Source organism: Petaurus breviceps, unplaced genomic scaffold (assembly GCF_028583685.1).
Source record: "Petaurus breviceps papuanus isolate PSGF00001 unplaced genomic scaffold, PetGlider_PUasm1.0 140, whole genome shotgun sequence".
NCBI lineage: Eukaryota > Metazoa > Chordata > Mammalia > Diprotodontia > Petauridae > Petaurus > Petaurus breviceps.
The window spans coordinates 51414840-51435221 of NW_027185698.1; the positions used below are offsets into that span (position 1 = coordinate 51414840).

At 38.4% G+C, this 20382-nt stretch overlaps 1 protein-coding gene and 1 long non-coding RNA gene across 2 annotated transcripts in view; one reads left to right on the forward strand and one right to left on the reverse strand.

The window, feature by feature from the left end:
- Positions 1-20382, reverse strand: part of SPON1 (spondin 1) — a 414385-nt gene that overhangs the window by 176953 nt on the left and 217050 nt on the right. The window contains exon 6 of the mRNA XM_069072920.1: positions 10394-10542. Coding sequence (XP_068929021.1) covers positions 10394-10542 — 149 coding nt within the window. The remainder of the gene's footprint in view (positions 1-10393; positions 10543-20382) is intronic.
- The window catches only part of LOC138149785 (uncharacterized), a 93293-nt gene that overhangs the window by 40434 nt on the left and 32477 nt on the right, over positions 1-20382 (forward strand). The gene's annotated exons all lie outside the window — the stretch shown is intronic.

The following is a 20382-nucleotide window of genomic DNA, read 5'->3' on the forward strand; positions in this document are numbered from 1 at the left end:
CTCTCTGAACAACCTTTGGTAAATCATCTTATCTCTTTGGATCTCAATTTTCTCTTTTATGAAAGGAAGGTATTGGATCAGATGATTGCCAAGATCCCTTCTAACTCAAAATCCTACACCCTGATAAACATCCAATGAATGTAATGTGACTTTGGGGGTAGAAGCAGCCAATGAATAGGAAGCAATATCCACCATCAGTTCCTAAAACACTCCTCTGTAAAACAGAGGGGTTGGACTAGACAAATCTTTGTGGTTTAGAGCCTTTCAGCTTGAAATCTATGACCCTATGAACATGTCACTGACTAGCATGCCATTTTGTGGAGCCAAACTTGTTTCCAAGAAGCCCAGGAAAACTTTGCACACAATGCTTCCTAAAGACAGAAGGATTAGTTTTCAACTGCAGGTACCCATTTTGACTTTGCAGAGAAAATGTGGAAAAGATGATTTCACTTGACATCTAAAACCATGGGAAGGGGTCCCAGATACCATCACTCTTTTTATTTTAACTTTTGAAGCTGGGCCTCTGGTTGCCAAATGCTCTGTCTTTTGACTCACTGAATTCTCAATCTTGAGGAAGGGTTACTTTTATTGTTTAAGTATTTCCTGACTAGCCATTCAACTACCATTCAACTAGTCAATGGATGTTTCCTGAGCACCGATTATGAGTCATGGTTGTGTGCACCCCAAAACTGTGTGCAACAGACATCCTTACCCAAATAATACTCAGAGGCTTCTCATGGTAGGAAGCAGAAAAGAATGGTTTATTACGATCTCAAGAAAGGGTCACCCTCCTGACAAATGGTCAGGGAGGAGAAGCAATTTACAAAAGGAAATGGCAAAGTTATAAAGCCCTAACATGGAATTCTCCCCCACCCCTCTCCTGACCCTTTTCTTCCATTGACTAGAAGTCAGGTACACAATCTAAGCACAGCAATCTGCCTCAAGTACCAGAATAAGGAAACAGTAGACCACCCAATGTACATTTGATAAAGCATTTATGTCCTTATTTGGCGTATCTTGTGCTGAGGTAGCACTGGGGAGAGGGGTGACTCCCTACTGCTCTGAGTTTTGAGTCCTTGTAAATCATGTGATTTCCAGTGAAGGGGAACTTTGGCCTGTTTCCCACAAAAAGCCTTACTAGATTTTAGAGTATAGTCTGAGAAGTTTTCACTTCTTTCACTCAATGTCCCCTCAGGAGACAAAGAGTTCTAAGACTATTCCTCACCCTATAAGAACCATTTTAGAAGACAGGGTATGGATACAAATAATTACAATATGAATCAGTCTTGGGATATGTGACTCATGAATGACATAGGAGAATAGAGGCAGATAGGAAAACTCACTTAACTCACTTCTAGATAAGTGACTGGGGCAGGCTTCAGGGCTAGATGAGATGTGACCCGGGGTTTGATAAGCCATGTAAGATTCAAGAGGCTGAGGTGGGAAATGTCATGGTCTAGCTTATCAGTGTCTAGGTTTGAGAAAATGCGGTATCACTCAGAAACTCATGAAAGATAGGTGTTTTAATGATAGCAAACACAAAAGGATGTAGAGGTATACACACCATATCCACTATGCAGCCACCTTCTAGGCATCAGGATGCTTGAATTTGGATTTTATCCAATTAATAAACTCAACAGCATTTTCGAGCCCAAGATCAGGATCAAGATAGGCCACGTGACCCTTCCCACTAGAGACCTATGAAAGAAGTCCTAGGACACCTAGACTGTACAGTAGATACAGCACCAGCCCTGGAGTCAGGAGGACTAGAGTTCAAATCCAACCTTGGAAACTTACTAGCTGTGTGACCCTGGGCATTTTAACCCCCATTGCCTCCAAAACCAACACTCTACCAAAAAAAAAAAAAAAAGAAGAGGTCTCTATAGGTCAGTATCAGCAATGATTGGCTAGTAATTAAAGGCTACTGCCAACCTCTAGTAGCATACCCTCCTAATAACTCATAATAGTAATTTAATCTACTTATCTCTAATTCAACAAGAGAAATGGTCAGAAAAGAAAGAAAGAACAAATACTATAACAATCATCCCAAACAAAATCTATTGATCTCTTCTTGATAAGGCATGGATATGAATACCTATATTGCCTTCTAAACTTTGAGGCTTAATATAAAGATCATGTCAGAGGAGAAGGGCCAAGGAAATGTATGTGCAAAGGCACAGATAATATAAACAACACAAGGAGTAGTGAGAGTGAGTGTAACTTTCAACCTAAGCACTGGATCCATGCAGATCCATGCAGTAGGAAAAGCTTTGTGCTCTGTGCTAAGAGATTTTGATTTTTAACTCTGTTGCTTAGTTACTATGTGACCCTGTGCAAGTCACTTAATTTTTCTGTGCCTTGTTTTACTGATCTTTAACATGGAGATAATAATATGGTGTGTAGGCACTGGGCTATAGGGAGGAAGGCTTTTCTTTAAAAGTGAAAGTGTTATATAAATGTGAGTTGTGACATGATGTAATGATAATAATTGATAATGATGGAGAGAATAATGAAAGAGGTTACCAATAAACTGGAGAGATGTTAGGGTCAAGGTATAGGTGGCCATGAATACCGAGGTTCAATCATAATAAAGACATTCATTTAATCTAAATTCAAATGGGCCAGATGCAATGAAATTCAGTTGACTTAGGTTCCACACTATAACATGCTCTCCATTTTGTACCTCCCTATGGATTCTCTCTTCTAAACCTCAGTTTAGAAGTATGGAAGCCATTGCAGCTTAGTTAAAGGAGTAGAGAAACCTGTTTTGAACTCAGCTCTGCCACTTACCAACTCTTTGACCTTAAGTAAATCACTAACATTTTCTGGGCCTCAGTTTCTCCATCTGAACAAAAGAGGATATTATAGTAGATGAGTTCCATGATCCCCTCCCACTCTGATGGTCCATTACTTCACAATGAAAAGAAACTAAAGTTCTCTCTGGGATATAGAACAGGAATTCTTAACCCTGAGAGACATAGGAAAGGGGTTTCTTAACCAAGGGTCTGTGAATTTAAAAAATATATATTTTCAACCATATTTCAATATGGTTTGATTTCCTTTGTAATCCTAAGTATTTTATATTATGCATTTAAATATATCATTCTGAGAAGAGATCTGCAATCTTCACCAGACTGCCAGAGGAACCCGACACACAAAAAGGTTAAGAGCCACTGGTCTAAGAAGACTTAAACTCCCATCCTTATATATGGAAAAGCTATTTTATATTTAAAGTTTAAAGATTGGCAAAAATGAGTTACTGAGGTGATGTAAAGGTTGACTTTAGTCATAAGGGTGATTTTTTTCTTAGCATTTCCAAAGCTTCCTCCTCACCCAGCTCCTTTAATAACACAAAGCTGACAGTTGTATTGAACATTTTCTTCAGTTAAGTGGCCTTTACAATGCTTATGTAGATAACCTGTTTTCCTGTTTTAATGCATAGGATCAGATTGGGCAAAAGTCAAATTTTCTATTCTAATTTAGCTGCAATAATAACAGAGGCAGCACAGGGATAACAGGAACAACTCAATTCACATTTGTTATGTGCCAATGTTACCTATGAGGCACTAAGAGGTAAAGCATAAGGCACAGAAAGAAAAACAGAAGAAAAGAGAAAGGGAGGTAGAGAGAGAGAGAGATCATTGCTGTAGCTCAATGACTGAGATACAGACTGAATGAGACAGACAGAAAGATAGAGACAGATAAAGAGAGAGACAGAGACAGAGAGAAACAGACACAAGAGACAGAGACAGGTAAGTGGTTTTTCTTGCTGAAGCATAAATTGGATTCAATGACCTCTGACATTCCTTCCACCTCATATTCTGGGATTCACTCTTTCTTTTTCTTCATTTTGGTTGTACTGTGTTCAGCTAAAGACTGTTGTAAAACTTAGAGAGCATTGAGTAAAATGTGACCCTCAGAATAAATTACTTCATTAGGGTAAGTTTATAAGCAAGAAAATATATAACATTTCTGAAATAATTCAATAAAAGAATTTGTACCAATATGCTTCCATTCTCATTGAGTGTTAGTGTTGAGAAAGCTTTCAAATCTGATTTCAATGCAGTCAAGGGCAAAGAGAGAGACTCTGAAAGTTTGGTGCATGTATTTGTGACAAAAAGTCAGTCAACTTCTTTTTCTGGGATTGACCTTGATTGAATGCTAATTAGAATTGTCCTGATACAACTCTCACATAGATCCAGATACATATGACAGAAGAAGAAATAATGTGACATATTTTCCAGATCAAGGACAGTACAAACACATAAATAGATAATGCAATGTTGTCACATATCTGCCTCATTGCATTTTTAAAATTTGCTTTACACTACTGCAATCTTACATTCTCCTTCTATATACATGTTATTTTAAAATGACATTATGTTCTCTCTAGTGTGACTTTTTGGTTTGGCTAATTTTATGAATGATAAATAAATCAATACACTTGAATATTGACATGGTTTGGTTAATTTTATAATCAATCATATCTTGGCTAACGGTCAGACATTAAGAAGAAAAAAAGGACGAGCGCTAAAAGAACTGAAGACTAAGAGATAGGAACAAATGAGTGTTGCCAGGTGCAGCTAGGGAGGGATGATTCCTATTTAGCTCAATTAAACACATATTCATTAAGTTTCTATACTAAGCACAAAAGCACCATGCTAGACAATGGGCACATAGAGTTGAAAAACTTGATCATTCCTATCTTGAAGCATCCTATAGTCTAGTGGGGGTGAGATATTCACACCAGTAAATATACAATTTAGAATGTATTAGGCATGCAATAGAGATTCAGCTTAAAGAGGCAAGAGATGTGAAGAGGTAAAAATGACAGAACTTGAAAACTGGTTGGATATATAGGGTGGGAGACAGAGAAGAGCCAAATATTAGTACCAGATTTCCAGCCTGAATGACTTGGAGGATGGTCATGCTATTAGCAGAAAAATGGAATTAGGGGAAAGGTAAGATTGTGATAGGAGGGGACTAGGGAAAGAGAAATTTAATTTTAGATATTTATTTCAAGTGTTAGCAGGCCTTACAGGTGCTGATAGCTTGAGATGAAAGGCTAGAGCACTGGGGAAAGATGGAGGATGGAGATAAAAATTTGGGAGCTATGTGAAAAGAAATGACAATTCAATCCATGGGGATGGATGAGATCACCAAGAGAAAGAATATAGAGTGAGGATACTTGTGGACTTATGGACTTTCCAAATTCTATAAACTTGGACAGAAAAAAAAAAATCTTTATTTTTATCAATCTTTAATTTAAAATTAGCAGTTATTCATTTATTTAAGACATTAATCTGAAAAGGGACCCAGAGGTTTCACTGGCCTGCCAAAGGGGCTCATGATACAAAAAAAGGGTAAAATCCCCTGACCTAGAGGGAGAAGGAAAGAGGGCTTACCTGGGACAGAACTTTAGGGAATACATATATGTAAGGGGATGAATATGAATGAAGTACCTTCAAAGGGTCAGAAAAGTAGCAATCTGAGAAGTAAGGAGAAAAATATGAAAAAATACAAAACCTTGGAGAAAAAAAAGGGAGAGGAAGGCTTCACAAAAGCCCTGAAGGGGTTGTGAATAGACAAAGTTTAAGAAGCCCTATCTACAGCATTGAATGCATCCCTGGGTACAAGGAAAATGAGGCATAAGGAAAAATAAAAGTTTTGGATGTGGTAATAAGGAAGTCATTGATCTTCTCAGAACTGACAGGATAATCCCCCGAGAAGGGTGTTGAGTCAAAACAAAAAGTTTGTAGAATTCAGGAAACCTCATAACATGTTAAAACAAAGAGATAGAAAGGCAGAGATTGAGGGTGCATGTGTGGGAGAGATTGGTTTTTGGAGGGTCAAGAGACAGGAAGAAATGAGATGGAAGGTACAGAAAGGTCACTTTAGCAAAGAGGTGAGCCACTTTTTACTCTGAGACTGGAGGGAAAGAGTAGAGGGTGAGTAAGAACATTCAATGGGCTCCCAAAGACACTGGTCTCACTCTCAGCTGATTCACAACACTGCTCTTTTCATTACACTAGACTTTATATATGTTCTAGCAGAAAAAAAAAGAATACTGCTATTTTCTCCTTCTTGACATGAATAACTCCATTTTAGAACAAATGTCCATTTTAGTGTTAATTGGACAATCACTAACTCCTCTTTCTTTCAGTTCTTGTATGAGGCCAACAAGAGACCAACAGAGTCCATTCTGTCTTGGACCCTGCCTAGGGCAATGACAGACTAGCAGATTAGACTGGCTCTTCTTCCTCTGATGAAACACAACAAATTGTTCCCAAGGTTAATGGCTGACCAGTTATGAATACAACGTGATTATGTGTTTTCTGCATATTGTAAATGCCTGTGAGCCCTTTTGTCCTCACAGAGATACCCTTCTCTCTCTGCCATCTAATGTTTCTCCCTGGTTTGTCTTGTGATATATGAAATAAAGTCTCTTGCTGACTTGTATTCTAAAGTATAATAAAGTGGGTTTTCTTTCCACAAGTTTTCCTCTTGTCTTATCCAAATGTGTAGGGTCTATATTTAAATGGATTTAAGAACAGAAAAGAAGAGAAGGAAATGATACTTTAAGTCAAACATGTTGGCTTCATTTTTGAAAAAATAAATAGAAGAAATGAAAGTTCCCAAAAAAGAATAAATAAATGGAAAGCACATATATACAAACTAAGTTGTGTTGAAAAGTCTATCTTCAAACAGAAGGTATTTGAAATAACAACAGAACCAGTGGTTCTAATGAGCATTGAAAATGTTTAAGGCAGTAACCATTAAAGTCTTGGTATATAAAGTATTTTATAAACCTTTAAAATGCTATATAAATTTAAGCTAGTATTATAATTGTTATTATATGCCAATGATCATGCATATAATTTACATCTATTTTAGAATTAAGAAAGAATTACAGATTTGCCAAATCACTTTACAGAATGTTAGAATATTCAGAATTCCAGAAGTTATGGAATTTTTCAGTGGTAGAATGGTAGTGAGAACTTTTAAAATTAAGAAAAATCGGGAAGTAAAGCAGGTATCTGACATTACATGATGTTGAATATTCAAATATAGTTTGCCAGTCATGATGATTCCTATATCTGATCTCTGATTTGTTCCATCCTTCCATGACTAACTCCTTGCTAGCCTCTTCTTTTCCCTGGTCTCAAGGTTTGCAAGGAAATTGAGCTAAGAACATTCTCAAAATTCCCCTTATGGTTCCACAAATCCTAATCAAATGTTTATATATATATATATATGTGTGTGTGTGTGTGTGTGTGTATATATATATATATGTATATATATATATATATTGAGGCTTCAATTCTTAAAGTATGTTTAAGCTAATTCAAATGTTTAATCACTTTTCATCAGAGTACAATATATCCTAGTTTGCCTAAAAAAAAAAACCCTCTGTACCCTAGGAAGATTCATATTTATCCATAGTGAGCATGTAGGGAAATTTTCTGAGTTTTCCTAATTTGATCAAAGGCTGATTGAGAATTTACAGGAAAATCTTATTGTGGATTTGCTTTAATAGGATAACTCTAAGAAACAAAGGAGTGGGGGCTTCTATTCTTCTGGGCCTAGAGATGAACCCACTTCAAGGGATTTTTTTTAAAGTTCAGATGAATTTTTGCATGACTTTTGTTCCTTTTTCCTGATACTAGATCAGAATTTTTTAGCCTTTGAAGGAATTTTATTTATTGTTTAAGTTATGGAAAATTAATCAAGAATTGTAAAATTATATTCCCTGCAATTAAAATTGTAATAAAGGACAATTTTATTGACTTCAAGCTGATGTTAATAAGTTAAGAGGAATTCTAAAATTAGTCAGCATTATTATTTTTAACAAAAAAAAAGTGATAACTGAGTACTAAGGTTGAAGATGGTATAACTATGAAGACTGTTCTTTCTTAGTAAAAGGTTGAAGGCCAGATTTCAGGTATTTGAGGAGTGAGAGAGAAATGAAGAAAGATAAAGCTAGAGGCAACTACTCTTTATAGAAATTTAATAGTGAAGAGGAGACATGTTGAAGTGAATCTTGAATGGAATAGGGAGTATAGGAGGCTGAGGTGAGAAGGGAAAGCATTCCAGGCATGGGGGGTGGGGTGGGGTGGGGTAGGGTGGGAAGGAGCAGGAATCATATACAAAGGAACAGAGATGAGAGCTAGAATATTACATATAGTGCAAAATACAGGCTAATTTGGCTAGAATGTAAGAATGCATAAAGGGAGTAATGTGAAATCAGTCCAGACAGAGAGGGAGGAGCCAGATTATGAAGGATTTTCAAAGGCACAAATGGGTTACCAGTTTACATGGGTAGAGGTAATTTCTACACCAATATTTCCCTCTATTTATGAAATCACAGGTTGACTTCTTCTTAAAATGTATACTGTGTAAAATGGGAATGAACCTATTAACTATCTGACTACTAATCACTATGGTAGCTTGAAATGTGACTAAACCTGGATTGGTACTTTGGGAAAATACAAAGAAGGGAAGGTGCTGCCTAGGACAAATTTTCTTGCTCTGACAGTTTTCTTTGTAGAAATTCCCAAAGCCTAAAAATACCTCTTTAACACACCTCTCCTAATATCTAAGAGCTTTAATCTACTTCTTGCTTATTACTAAATAGTGCAGAGTACTTTCTGAGATAGTCCTTAGCTTTCAGAGGTAGGGAGTTAGACGCATTTGAGAACTCTACAGCATTATGGCCTGCCTCTCAAAAGAGCAAAGTCTACTATGATCAAAAGGAGAGTACAAAGGGGAGTAATCCCAGAGGTTCTACAGGTAAATGGGGAAGGAAGGAGGCAATGACATTCCGGTGAAGATACCACTTTCCAACTTCAGAAAGTGATTCCAAAGACAGTTCACACTAAAGTCCAGGTGGCCAATGCTGTGACTAGGAAGCCCTACAAAATTACAGAATCTTGCTCACAGGCCTGCTCTGAGTTCCAAATTAGTATACCAGAGACATACGTTCAACTCTTGTCTGATGCCTGTTATCTGTGTGACCTTGGGCAAATAATGTTACATCTTCAAGTTTCAGATATAGAGAGGTGTGAGCAAGACTCCCTTCTGAGCATCGGGCTCACTGGAGCATTAAGACCACAAAGATAAGGAATAGGAAATAAGACTAGAGAAACAGGGTAATGCCAGACCTTGAAGGCCACTGAAAAAGGACCTTGAAAGCCATTATTAGCAGTTTTTATTCAGTCACTGGGAAGCCTCAAGAGCTGCTTGCCCAGGTAATGGACCCCTTAAGAAGAATATTGAGACCAAGACCCATTAGGACTACCAATCCTATTGGGAACTTTTGCTAAAAGTGAAGAGCAGTGGCAGGCCTCCCTCCCAATCATGGCTGTTCAGTTTGGTCACTTAGCAAGAACAGGAGAATGGACTCAGCTCAGTTCATCTTCAGGGATCTAGGTCAGGGAATATAATCAAGGCTCGAAGCTACTTGTACATACTAAATATAGGAACGTCCCATCAAAAGATTCTCCTCTTTACAATACTGCCTCTATATTTTTTCTGCTTTCCCTCTTTCTAATGCTAAATGCATCATGGATGATCTTCCATATTTTTTGTTATCTCTTTGTTGCAGGAAAATTCCTATACACCACACACACAAATTATGGCCTAATATTTCTCTCTTGATGTTTAACCAACTGTCTGGATTGGAAATTTATGACAATACATCTGCTAAGAGTCTAAAACATAAAGTGTGAGAGTGGTCTTCTTTATAATGACATTAATTATTTGCCCTCCCTCTCCCCCACCAAGAAACCCCTCAGTTATCATTTTGCATTTTATTTCCTAAGATAGAATTTTTAAAATTGAAAATCAGTCCCCAAATCACCTCAAATTTCTAATAACTTTAAATTGTTATTTAATAGAGTGTGAGTGAATATCTACAATTTCACCTTAACTGGCTGTTTAGCTCACTCTCAACAAAATAGAAATGCTTACAGGGCCAATTCAGCAAGATGAATTGGTTTTTCAGACCTCTGTTTGCTAGGGAAAAGAAGCCCCTGACTAGGAAAATTCACTAAATATCTTATTTTCTTAATCTTACCTATAGAAGATAATAAAGGTTGGTATTTTAGTTCTTAGGTAACACGCCAGGACTTATCTATCAAGTCACAAATACGCTAAGGTGGGAGTTGGAAAAGTCACTCCCTTTTTTTCTTCCCTACCCTCTCTAACTAATCTCAATCCCCTTCTCCGTCTCCTCAAAAATCACAGTTATTTCTCATATTTGATAAAAATAGTGCTTACAAATTCTAAATCCCTGGGGAGATTCAAGTTTCCATTAAAGGCCTTCTCTCCCCTTCACCATAACCATTCCACAATTTCCCATTTTTAATCACATATGAATATTTTGATAACTTACCTGCTGTCGAATTTCTTCTTCCATTTTGACTGGAGATCCCAGTTCTGCAACTTGCTTAACTCCTTCACTAGCATAACCTCCATATTCCCACAGCACATAGTTTTTGGAATGTGATCCACCGATAATGGCTGACCAATGGTTGGCCCGGCCTAAAAAATAAAGTGGCGACTTAGTTACTGTTCGTGTAATTAATATACATGCTATAAAGTGACTCAAATTTGTCAGAGAGAGAGAATGATGGAATACAAAATATATGTATTCTTCACTGTTAAGGAATTCATCATGTGTGAGAAATACATAATAGGTAAATTAACAGAGTGACTATGGTAGAAAAGACCCAGAGCCAAACTTAAGAAAAATGAAGTCAGAAAAATGTCTTTAGTACTTCCCATCTCCCTTTTTTGTGACCTTCTCTCCTCTCCTTCAGGCTCAGTGTGGTACAGAGGAAAAAGACTCTGGATCAAAAGTTAGAAAACATTGGTTCAAATGCTGACTGTTGTTTATTCCCTGTGTGACCTTGAATCAATCTCCTCATCTCCTAGTTTTTAATTTCTTCATCTTTAAAATGATTGTATTAGACTTGAGGGCAGCTAGGTGGTGCAGTGGGCACAGCACTGAGCCTCGAGTCAAGAAGACTCATCTTCCAGAGTTAAAAATCTGACCTCAGACACTTAATAGCTGTGTGACCTTGGGCAAGTCACTTAACCTTGTTTACCTCAGTTTCTATAAAATGAGCTAGAGAAGGAAATGGCAAACGATTCCAGTATCTTTGCCAAGAAAACCCCAAATGGGATCACGGAGAGATAGACACAAACTGATAAACGACAACATCCAACTTGAGGATCCCTCTAAATCTACGATCCTGTAAGTAACCTCATCTTGCTTTCTGGGTGCCCAGAACCCTTAACTGTAGTGCCAGACTGAAAGCCTCTCCTCCATGGTGGTCCTCTTCCTTTGTTCCTTTCTACCAAAAGTTCTATTTCCTGCTGACAGCTGATCTTTATTCACTGTTGATAGAAAGTTCTTATTGAATTAATTCTTACTAAGGCAGAAATGACTAAAAGCCTTAAAGACAGCCTTAGTGATATTTGATATTTACATTTTAGAAGAGGAAATCGTCAGTCGTGAAGTCTTAGAAACCTTAGAGATTACTCAGTTATCATCCTATATTAAACATCAGGCCCCCCCCCATGACATCCCATAAAAGTGGTCATCCAGCTTTTCCTCAAATACCACCAGTGATAGGGAACACTTCACTTCCAAAGACACAGCATTTCACATTTGGACAATTTTTATTATTAGAACTTTTTTTTTCTTATGGTGATCAAAATCTGCCTCTGAGACTTCTACTCAATTTAATCCTAAATGTTTTCTCCTTCAGGATAAAAGTCCCCATTTCCTTCAACCAATCTGTAGTCAAATCCCTGGGCTGAATTACTTACCTCCTACTGCCCAAATGCTTGCCTGGATCCCTGACTATCCCCTGTCCCCCAACCTGCCCTGACCTTTATTCAGCCACAGTATTAATAAGTATTTATGAAGTTCCTGTTTTGGGCCAGGTATTGTACTAACTCCTGGAGGGCCGGGGGAGAGAAAGTAAGACATCTCCTGTCCTCTTAGAATTCTGAGTCCCAATAGCCCAAACACCATTCATATCCCTGATGTCCCTTTTCCCCCTGGTACAATCAAAAGAAACTTACTTTAAAAGTCTTTTTACAGAAATGCATGTTTACAAATAAAGCTCTTTAGTTGGCTATGTAGGAAAATAAACACACACACACAATAAGAGGTTAGATCCATATAATACATCAGCAAAAATAAAACAGACAACCCAAAATGAACCTTGAAGTTTTGCTATTTATTCTCTATAAGAATATTTACCTTCTGTTCCTTTTCATTTTTACAGGGAAGAAGTAAATATGACTTCCATAATCTTTTAAAAATTTTTAATGAAATACTTTTAAGTCCATGAATGTCGGGTTAGATAGATATCACGTCTTCAAAGATAAAAGTGTTGGCCCTGCTTTCTGTTGCATTAAGTGACTGCTCAGAGGTTGAAAGATAGATGTCAAAAAGAGGTATCTCCAGTTATCTGTTGGTAAGGGATTGTAACCAGCCCTTTTGCTTGAGGACTTCCCTAGTTTGTCCTTTGGATCAGTCCAGCCTTTGTAAATACAGCAGGGATTTACAAAATGCTTGGGAAGAGAGGAGATGCACTTAGGCCTTTTCTCTCTTCTGGCTAGCCAGGACCTTCTCTCTCTCTAGGGAAAGGGATTGAGAAGGGGATGCTGTCCCACCTGACCTTCAAGTTAAGGCTTTTAGTTCCCTTCAAAGTACATTCCAGTTCACAGAACGCGTGCTTCTGATCTGCCCTGGATTTGCTTTTGTTTATTTCTGTATACTTTTTTTCCCTGAAAGGAATTCAAAACAAGTCAAATATAAGTTTCACAACGAGTCTGGCAAACATATGGAACCACTCAACTCCTGTTAATTTTGAGTTAATGCTTATTGACTTGTTCTTTTGTAAGAAGTGAAGAGAAATAAACAGAGTCTGATGGGTTTGGTCTTCACCAATGTTGAGACATGATAGACTCGGTTTCCCTTCTTCCTTCTTCCCTTGAGTCAATGTCAAGGAAATTTAAAAAAAAAATAGGAAGATTCTTCCTGTGATCTGTGCCCAGAAGGGCAAGACTCAATGGCTCTACTAGAAGCAAAGAGGGGAACTGGACTCATTTTCTGTACCCTATCATTCCAGAGTGTTTGAAAGTGTTGCACAGAAAAGGGAGCAAAAATTTCAAGTCCTGGTCCACAGTATCTTTGTGTAAATGAATATATGACCCCAATGAGCATTATTGTAGTGCTGTAAATATAATTGTAGCTAGTGATTATGACTCCCAGGATAAGTAGCAGGAAAGGCTTCTTCAAATAAGCTTTCTAAGACAAATCTGGTTGTGTGTGTGTGTGTGGGGGGGGTGTTTGGAGCATTGTATACCCTCCTGGAGGCTATTGCCCAGGAAGGGGAGCAGGAAAGGCTTGCTCTAGCTCTAGGAGATACTCTGATGGAGGGAGGTACAAGGAGGCAGTGCTGTATAATGGGAAAAGCACTGGCTCTGAAGAGGACCTGGATTCAAATGCTGCCTTTGACAATTCTGACCTGTGAAATCTTGGTCAAGTCACGTTCTTTCTCTGGGTCTCAGCGTCCAGAGGTTATATTAGGTGTCTACTGAGACTCCTTCCTTCTCCAGATCTATAATACTATGATTTGGTAGGTTTTCTTTTTAGCCAATCATTCTCAATAACTAGTGCTAAACTCCGTTGTTCTTGCTAACCTGGTGATAGTACAGTTAGCAGGCTATATCTCAGTGCCATGGAGCAAAGCCCCCCCCCCCCCCACTGCCCAATAGCTGAATTTCTCCAAAGAAAGCAGATTGAGAAACAAACGTTCCAGTAAAAAAAAAAAAAAGCATTTGGTTCTGGAATCAGAGAATGAAGGTTCACAGCCTGACCCTGCTGCTTACTACCTTTGTAGATCAATCAATAAACATGTATTAAATGCCTACTGTGGGCCAAGCACTCTGCTGAATCCTGGAGATACAAAAAGAGTCAAAACAGTCCTTGCCTTCAAGGACCTCATGATCTCTCTGGACTCCAGTTTTCCCATTTGTAAAATAAGTGGGTAGACCTAGATTCTTTCCAGGATTAAATCGAAGATTCTTTCCTCTTTTTCTCTCTCTGCCTTGTTATCATTATTTCTCTGTTCTGGAACAGTTTAGGACCACTCTAGAACAAACTCGGGATCAGGGAAGACAAGTGTGTCTCTCTTCACCTACCTCTATCCTCCCCCCAATGTGTATAATCTACTCTAGAATGATTCCTAACGTTAATTTGATTAAGGGTTGTGATTCTGTGTTGAATGGGCACACAAGCCATTTAAAATGAATGTTCCTCTCAGCTAAGTCATAAACAGAATTAGGAAAGACTTCCCTGACAAGTAATATAAACCAAGTTTTGACAAGATAACCACAGAAGTATCTAACAGACTGCTCTCTGCCCTGATGTATAGACAAGCACCTGGGCGGTTGTCAGTTACTGATATTTCTGTTACAGCCAATACCAGCATGCACAGCTTCCCATTTGGTTATCAGAAGCTGCTTGTATGAATGTTAGAAGAGAAAAAAAAAGCCAAAGCAGTCTTTTGGAAAGGCGTTAGATATGCTAATCACTGCTATTAGGAACTTATCAAGCTTGGAATTTCCCACCTGTTCATATAACTTGCAGATAATGAAGCATCCTTGCAAATGAGGAAATTGGGAGAAAGACTAAAAAATGGAAAATTTAACTTAATTGAACTTGGTCTTTTTTTATTTGGGTGGGGGAAGAGAGAGGAAAAGGATCACCCCTTTCTTTTCTGTCTGTACCTGTATAAAGGGCATTCCTGTTTGCCAGAGCCCCATGACATGCTGTTGGGTAGCCCTGGCTTGTAGCTTCCAAGGCTGATAACCTAGGATGTAGGTATCAGAAACTAGGGTGAAAAGAGACTATTGGATCAATAATCTAGGACTAAAAGATACCTCAAAGGTTATTTAGTCCAATTCCTTTATTATACAAGTGAGGAAACTGAGGCCTTGGGAGATAATGTGAATTGTCCATAACTACACAAGAAGTAAGCATTGGTAAGAGAACCTGGGACCTCTGACTCCAGGGTCAGTGATCTTTCCTTTCCATTTTTAGTATTGCTCCTATAGCTTTTCTTGCTGCCCATGATTGGTGGTGGGTGTTTATCAGAGTCAGCACATGTAACTTGAAAATGTGTAGGTAATCCTATCTGTTTCACATATGACCATGGATTACCATAATCAACGATTCCATCAACAAACACTGAGCCTCTTCTGTTCAGTGCACAAGTTATCATACTGGATGTTATGCCTGCTTTTCTGTTAGCTCTCTTCTTATTTCTGGGTCTCTTACTCTTCTCCCCCTGCCATGACCTCTTATCAAAAGTCAACCCATTTTCAAGATCCACTAGAGGACAGTCAATTTAAGAGAAGATATGACCAATACTTTCATCTTTGAAGACATGAAATCTACCTAACCCTAACATTACTACAAATAGACTACAAATACAGTCAAGCTCCATTAATTTCTCTCAGCATATTACAAATGAGCATTCCAGTAAATGCTTATTCATAATTAACAGTAGTTGAGAGGCCCCATGTATTTTCCCAGTTGATGGCGAAATACAGACTGTACTTGTTATTAAGTACTATCCAGAAGAAAAAAAGGACACAAAAACAAATCACAAATGTCTCCGTGGGGTAGCTTGCTTACTCAGGCTCTAAATTGTGAGGACTTCTGCAGAGATTTCTTAATCTTTATTTAATTCTAGGCTTTTCATCTGAAAGCCTCAGTATGAGGTGGGATACAATAAGATTTACTTGGAAAGTAGTCCTTCCACTTGGGCTATGGACAGTGTTTGGTACCAAAGCCTTACTGGTCAGAAGTAAACAAGTCAGAAGAGAACAAAGTGGCCACACTATGAGACCGCTCTAAGTGGTACAGGGTGAGAGTCTGGAACGCATGAAAGCGCTATAAAAAGGCAGCAATTTTGGCATCACAGGTTGGATAAGCTCCCTGTCTCTCCCCAGAACTTAACTCTCTACAGTCCAGATAATAAAGTATTGTATCATCCCTTATGAGATAAGCTTTCTGTATCATATTCTGCCTTACTTAAAATTTTGCCTCTCATAATAATAATAGCCTAGCATTTATATTGTCCCTACTATGTGCCAGGCAATGTGCTCATTTGGTCCTCACAACAGCCTTGGGAGGTAGGTGCCATTAATATCCCCATCTATAGTTGATGATGAGATAATCTGTCCAAAGTGACACAGCTAGTGTCTAAGATGACATTTGAACTCAGTTCTTCCTGACTCCTGGTCCAGCATTCTATCACCATTGTGCCACCTAGTTACCCTTCCTGGAAAATATTGAGGGGTTCCTCTGGGAGCTCAAAGAGACTTTTGACATCCCTGTTGGAGCCAAGATTGCTAACTGGAAAATCTGTCATCTCAAGCCCGAACAAAAGGAATATGGTAAAATGAATCAGCCTCTTTCACACTCTAAAATGGGATTTGACATCAATACCTGGGAGGTAACTTAGTGTAGTGGAAAGATGACTCAGTTTAGAATCAAAGAACTTGTATTAGAGTCCCAATTCTGACATCATATGATCTATATGACTGTGGGCAAATCAATGAACTTTGCCTCAAACATTCACCTATAAAATGAGAGACCTTGATTCGATTCCTTCTAAGTGCCCTTCCAGCTCTAAATCTGTGCTCCTAGGAGTACCTCTCTGGTCCATTTGATGAGTGCTGAAGTAGAGATAGCCATAATTAATCATTCTGGATAGGTGTCATTGTTGATTTGCAAGTACACATCCGAGTGAACATCAGCCTCCACCCGAAAAAAAAGTTGTAACAAACCCTCCAGCATTTTTCTGGCCTGCCTGAGGGAAACCAGGTACATAACATGGAGTAAATGTAGCCAGAATACTACCGTCTCTCCCATATATGTTTTCAGGGGGATTAATAAGTCACTTATGGGTCAACTGAACTCAACAGTATTGGAAATGATGAAACTTGCCTCCACTCCACTCTCAGCTCCTTACATGTCATCCCAAGCACTACGCACTGTCATCAAAGTACCACATACATTCACCCCACCTTGGCAGCTTGATGAATAAAATATTGAATTTGGAGTCAGGAAGACCTGGATTTATATTCTCATACAATTACTGGTTGTATGACCCTGGCCAATTCCCCTCATAAGGCTCCTTTGCTTTCAGTTTTCCCATATGTAAAGTGAGGATAAAAACAGCATTTACCTCAAAAGATTGTCTTGGGAACCAAAGGAAATGATAGGGCTTTGTGAACTTTGAAGCACCACATTACATTTTGGCTGTTATTAATGCCCCCAAGTTTTCTGTCCAATGACACCTTTCACAAATCTGAAGAAACTCAAGGCTTTGCAGTGATGAAAGCCAAAATTAATGGCCTGAAGAATCTGTTCCCCTAATCTCTATCTTGATATAGGATAAAAGATCACAGGATTTTAGATTTAGACCTGGAAGAAACCTTGGAGACCACAGAGTTCAACCCCCTCATTTTAGAGATGGAAAACTTGAGGCCCAGACTTACTCACCTGTCTGGACATTGAAATCAGTAAAGAAATGAACTGTTGTCAAAGTCAGATTTGGATGCTGGATTGATCAGTCATTCCAACAAATCCTTTTATAGACAATAAAGTAATGCTCTCCAAACCTTAATCAAATCTATCAGTGTTTGTATACAAGTAGCAGGTATAGAGACACCAAAGAACAGATGCCTTGCCTACAAACAGCCATGATAATCATACCCTAGACAGGAGCAATTTTCTGTAAGCCCATATACCTCTTCTCAAATCCATGATTAAGTTTTAATGAAATGTCTTCTCAGTCCTTGCTAGGTCAAGTTAATGGTGGATCACAGAGACCCCCAAACCTGACACATGGTTGTCAGACTTTTGATGGCTACAATTGTGACATAAAATCTGTCAGTATGTCCAGTCTTTTACATTTAAGCCAAAGACCCAGTGGGACAGCTGGTAGCTTGTTGCAACTTCTGCCAACTCCCCTCTATTCCCAGGTAGTAATAGGATTTGATTTTGTAACAAGCAATCCTTTCTCTCAGGAGGACAATGCCATCGTGCTTATAGAAGAACTGATGCTCACTTTTTATCATGGTCCAGACTACTCTTCCTCAAGGAAAATTTCCAACTTCACAGCTGCCATATCACGTCTAATTTGTATGTCCCGTTTATCTTACATTTGGAGACTACAGTATTCACAGTCCTCTATGGAGAATATTCATTTTTCCACAGCATGTCAGTCCTATTTCAATTTATAAAAAGAACTCTGGAATGTTATGTCCAGTACTCCATCTCCAGCCATCAGTTTCCCTATACCTCCTACAGAATTTTATTATAACTCACTCCCCTGATCCATGATCCACTCTTCTATACAAACTATGGTTTCTGCTCTGGAGTCTTATTGATTTTATCCAGTCCCCTAAATCACTATTGAAGGGAGTTAGAAGTCACCTAGGCAACATAAAAGTGTACCCTATATAGCTGAATGACTTAAAAAGAGAAGACACACCACCATGGCACCCTTTGGAAAGTCCTTTGGTTTAGAATAGCAGGTCTGACTATCAGCTTTCCTCCCATAACCTCTATACTCATAGATCTTTCTGGAAAATCCTCCATCACTGAAGCAGTAAACAATTTGGCTTATAGGTCAGAGTGACTTTTCTTATTTGATGTCTACCCTGTATTCTGCTAGTATTACTTTTAACAACCTATCAATCCTTAAACATACCCTCTGAGGCCTCACTCTTCACTGGTAATTGTGAATGAGAAGCTAGAATGAATTACTTTTCAGTATACCATCCATTACTAGAGGCAAAGCCATCACCTATACCTAATAGACTAGCATGAGTACAGACCTAAGGAGAGGACATTGGAACCAATATATTTCATGGAATTGGTAAAAAGTCCTTCACCATCGTCTTCTCACCAAACTATACCCCCTTCAGGGCTGGGGAGGTGTTTCTTGGGGGAGGAATTGTGTCCATATCCATAGCTTTACTGGCATGGATGAGAAAGAGAGGGGTGATGTGGACACAGGCTTTGACCATACCAACATCTCAGTATAGTGTAGAGACTGAATGTATGGCACCATCACAAAAAGCCAAAGTTAGAGAAGCAGATTAAGTCAGGCAGTCAACTTCATGATGCTTCCTGAATCTATATCCAGTCTTGGATCTTCATTCTAAAAATTAGTTTTATGCCTCTGGCTCAGCCCTTAGATTTCAATCTGAAAAAATCTTAAGAATGAACTGATCTGTTCTGTTTTATATTAATTTAGATTCCAATGAGCAAGCTATATGATTCTATAAGAGTGGTGTCAGTATACTTATTACTTTGCTAAGATTGAAGGTCCAGTGGTGTGAGACACTGTATTTTTCTAGATATTTTTTCCTATATACTTATTATGCTGATTTTTTTCTCTTCTTCCTCTTTTTCTTAAAAAAATCCTTTCTTATATAGAAAGGTTCTCTAGGAGGGAGAGAAGAAGGATACAGAGGAAAATGTAAATGCCATAAAAATAGAAGATATTAATTAAAATTTTACTTGAAAAACAAATGGTGTCAGGGGGTACTAAAGCTCATAATTAGCATAATAAGGAAGAATAAGACAGAAAATGGTTTGGTTAACTGTATTAGGGAAAAGCAAAGCATCAAAGAAGGCTAGAACAATGATTTATGGGAAAATTATGACATGGTGCTAATAGATGATGGAAACGTGACAGAGCTGTATCAGTTCTTATTTTGTCTCTTTTTTCTGCCAAGTGAGGAAGGTCTCTGGAACATTAGGTGGATTCCCTGTGGCAAACCTGTGACAGAATATGGAGGAGGGTTGCACATTGGCTTATGGGTTGCCATATGCATCATTGGAGGGAATTCCCAAGTAGCTCACAGATGTTTGGGCTGGAGAGGAAAGGACAGAGAGATCTCCTAGCAACCTGATACTTCTAGATAAGTAAAGAGAAAGGAAGCAGGAACCTAGTTACCTCTGATGAATTCAAGCCCCCAAATGGGCTGCATTTCAGGGTACTGAATGACCTGGTGGATATGACTACCAAGTCATATATACTGTTCATTTAGAAGTCATAGTCTAGGAGAAGGAGTGTACACAGAAGAGCAGGTACTTTCCTGATTTTTAAAGAAGGACAGAGTGGCACTTACAATATATATAGCAATGAACTTGAGTTCAGTTCCTAGAAACTTACCTTAAAATGTAAAAACCAATAGTCGCTAATGGGCTGTCTGAACTGGATTTGGTCTATGGGGATCTTTGACCTGCTCCAACACTTTCATTTTGTGACTGAG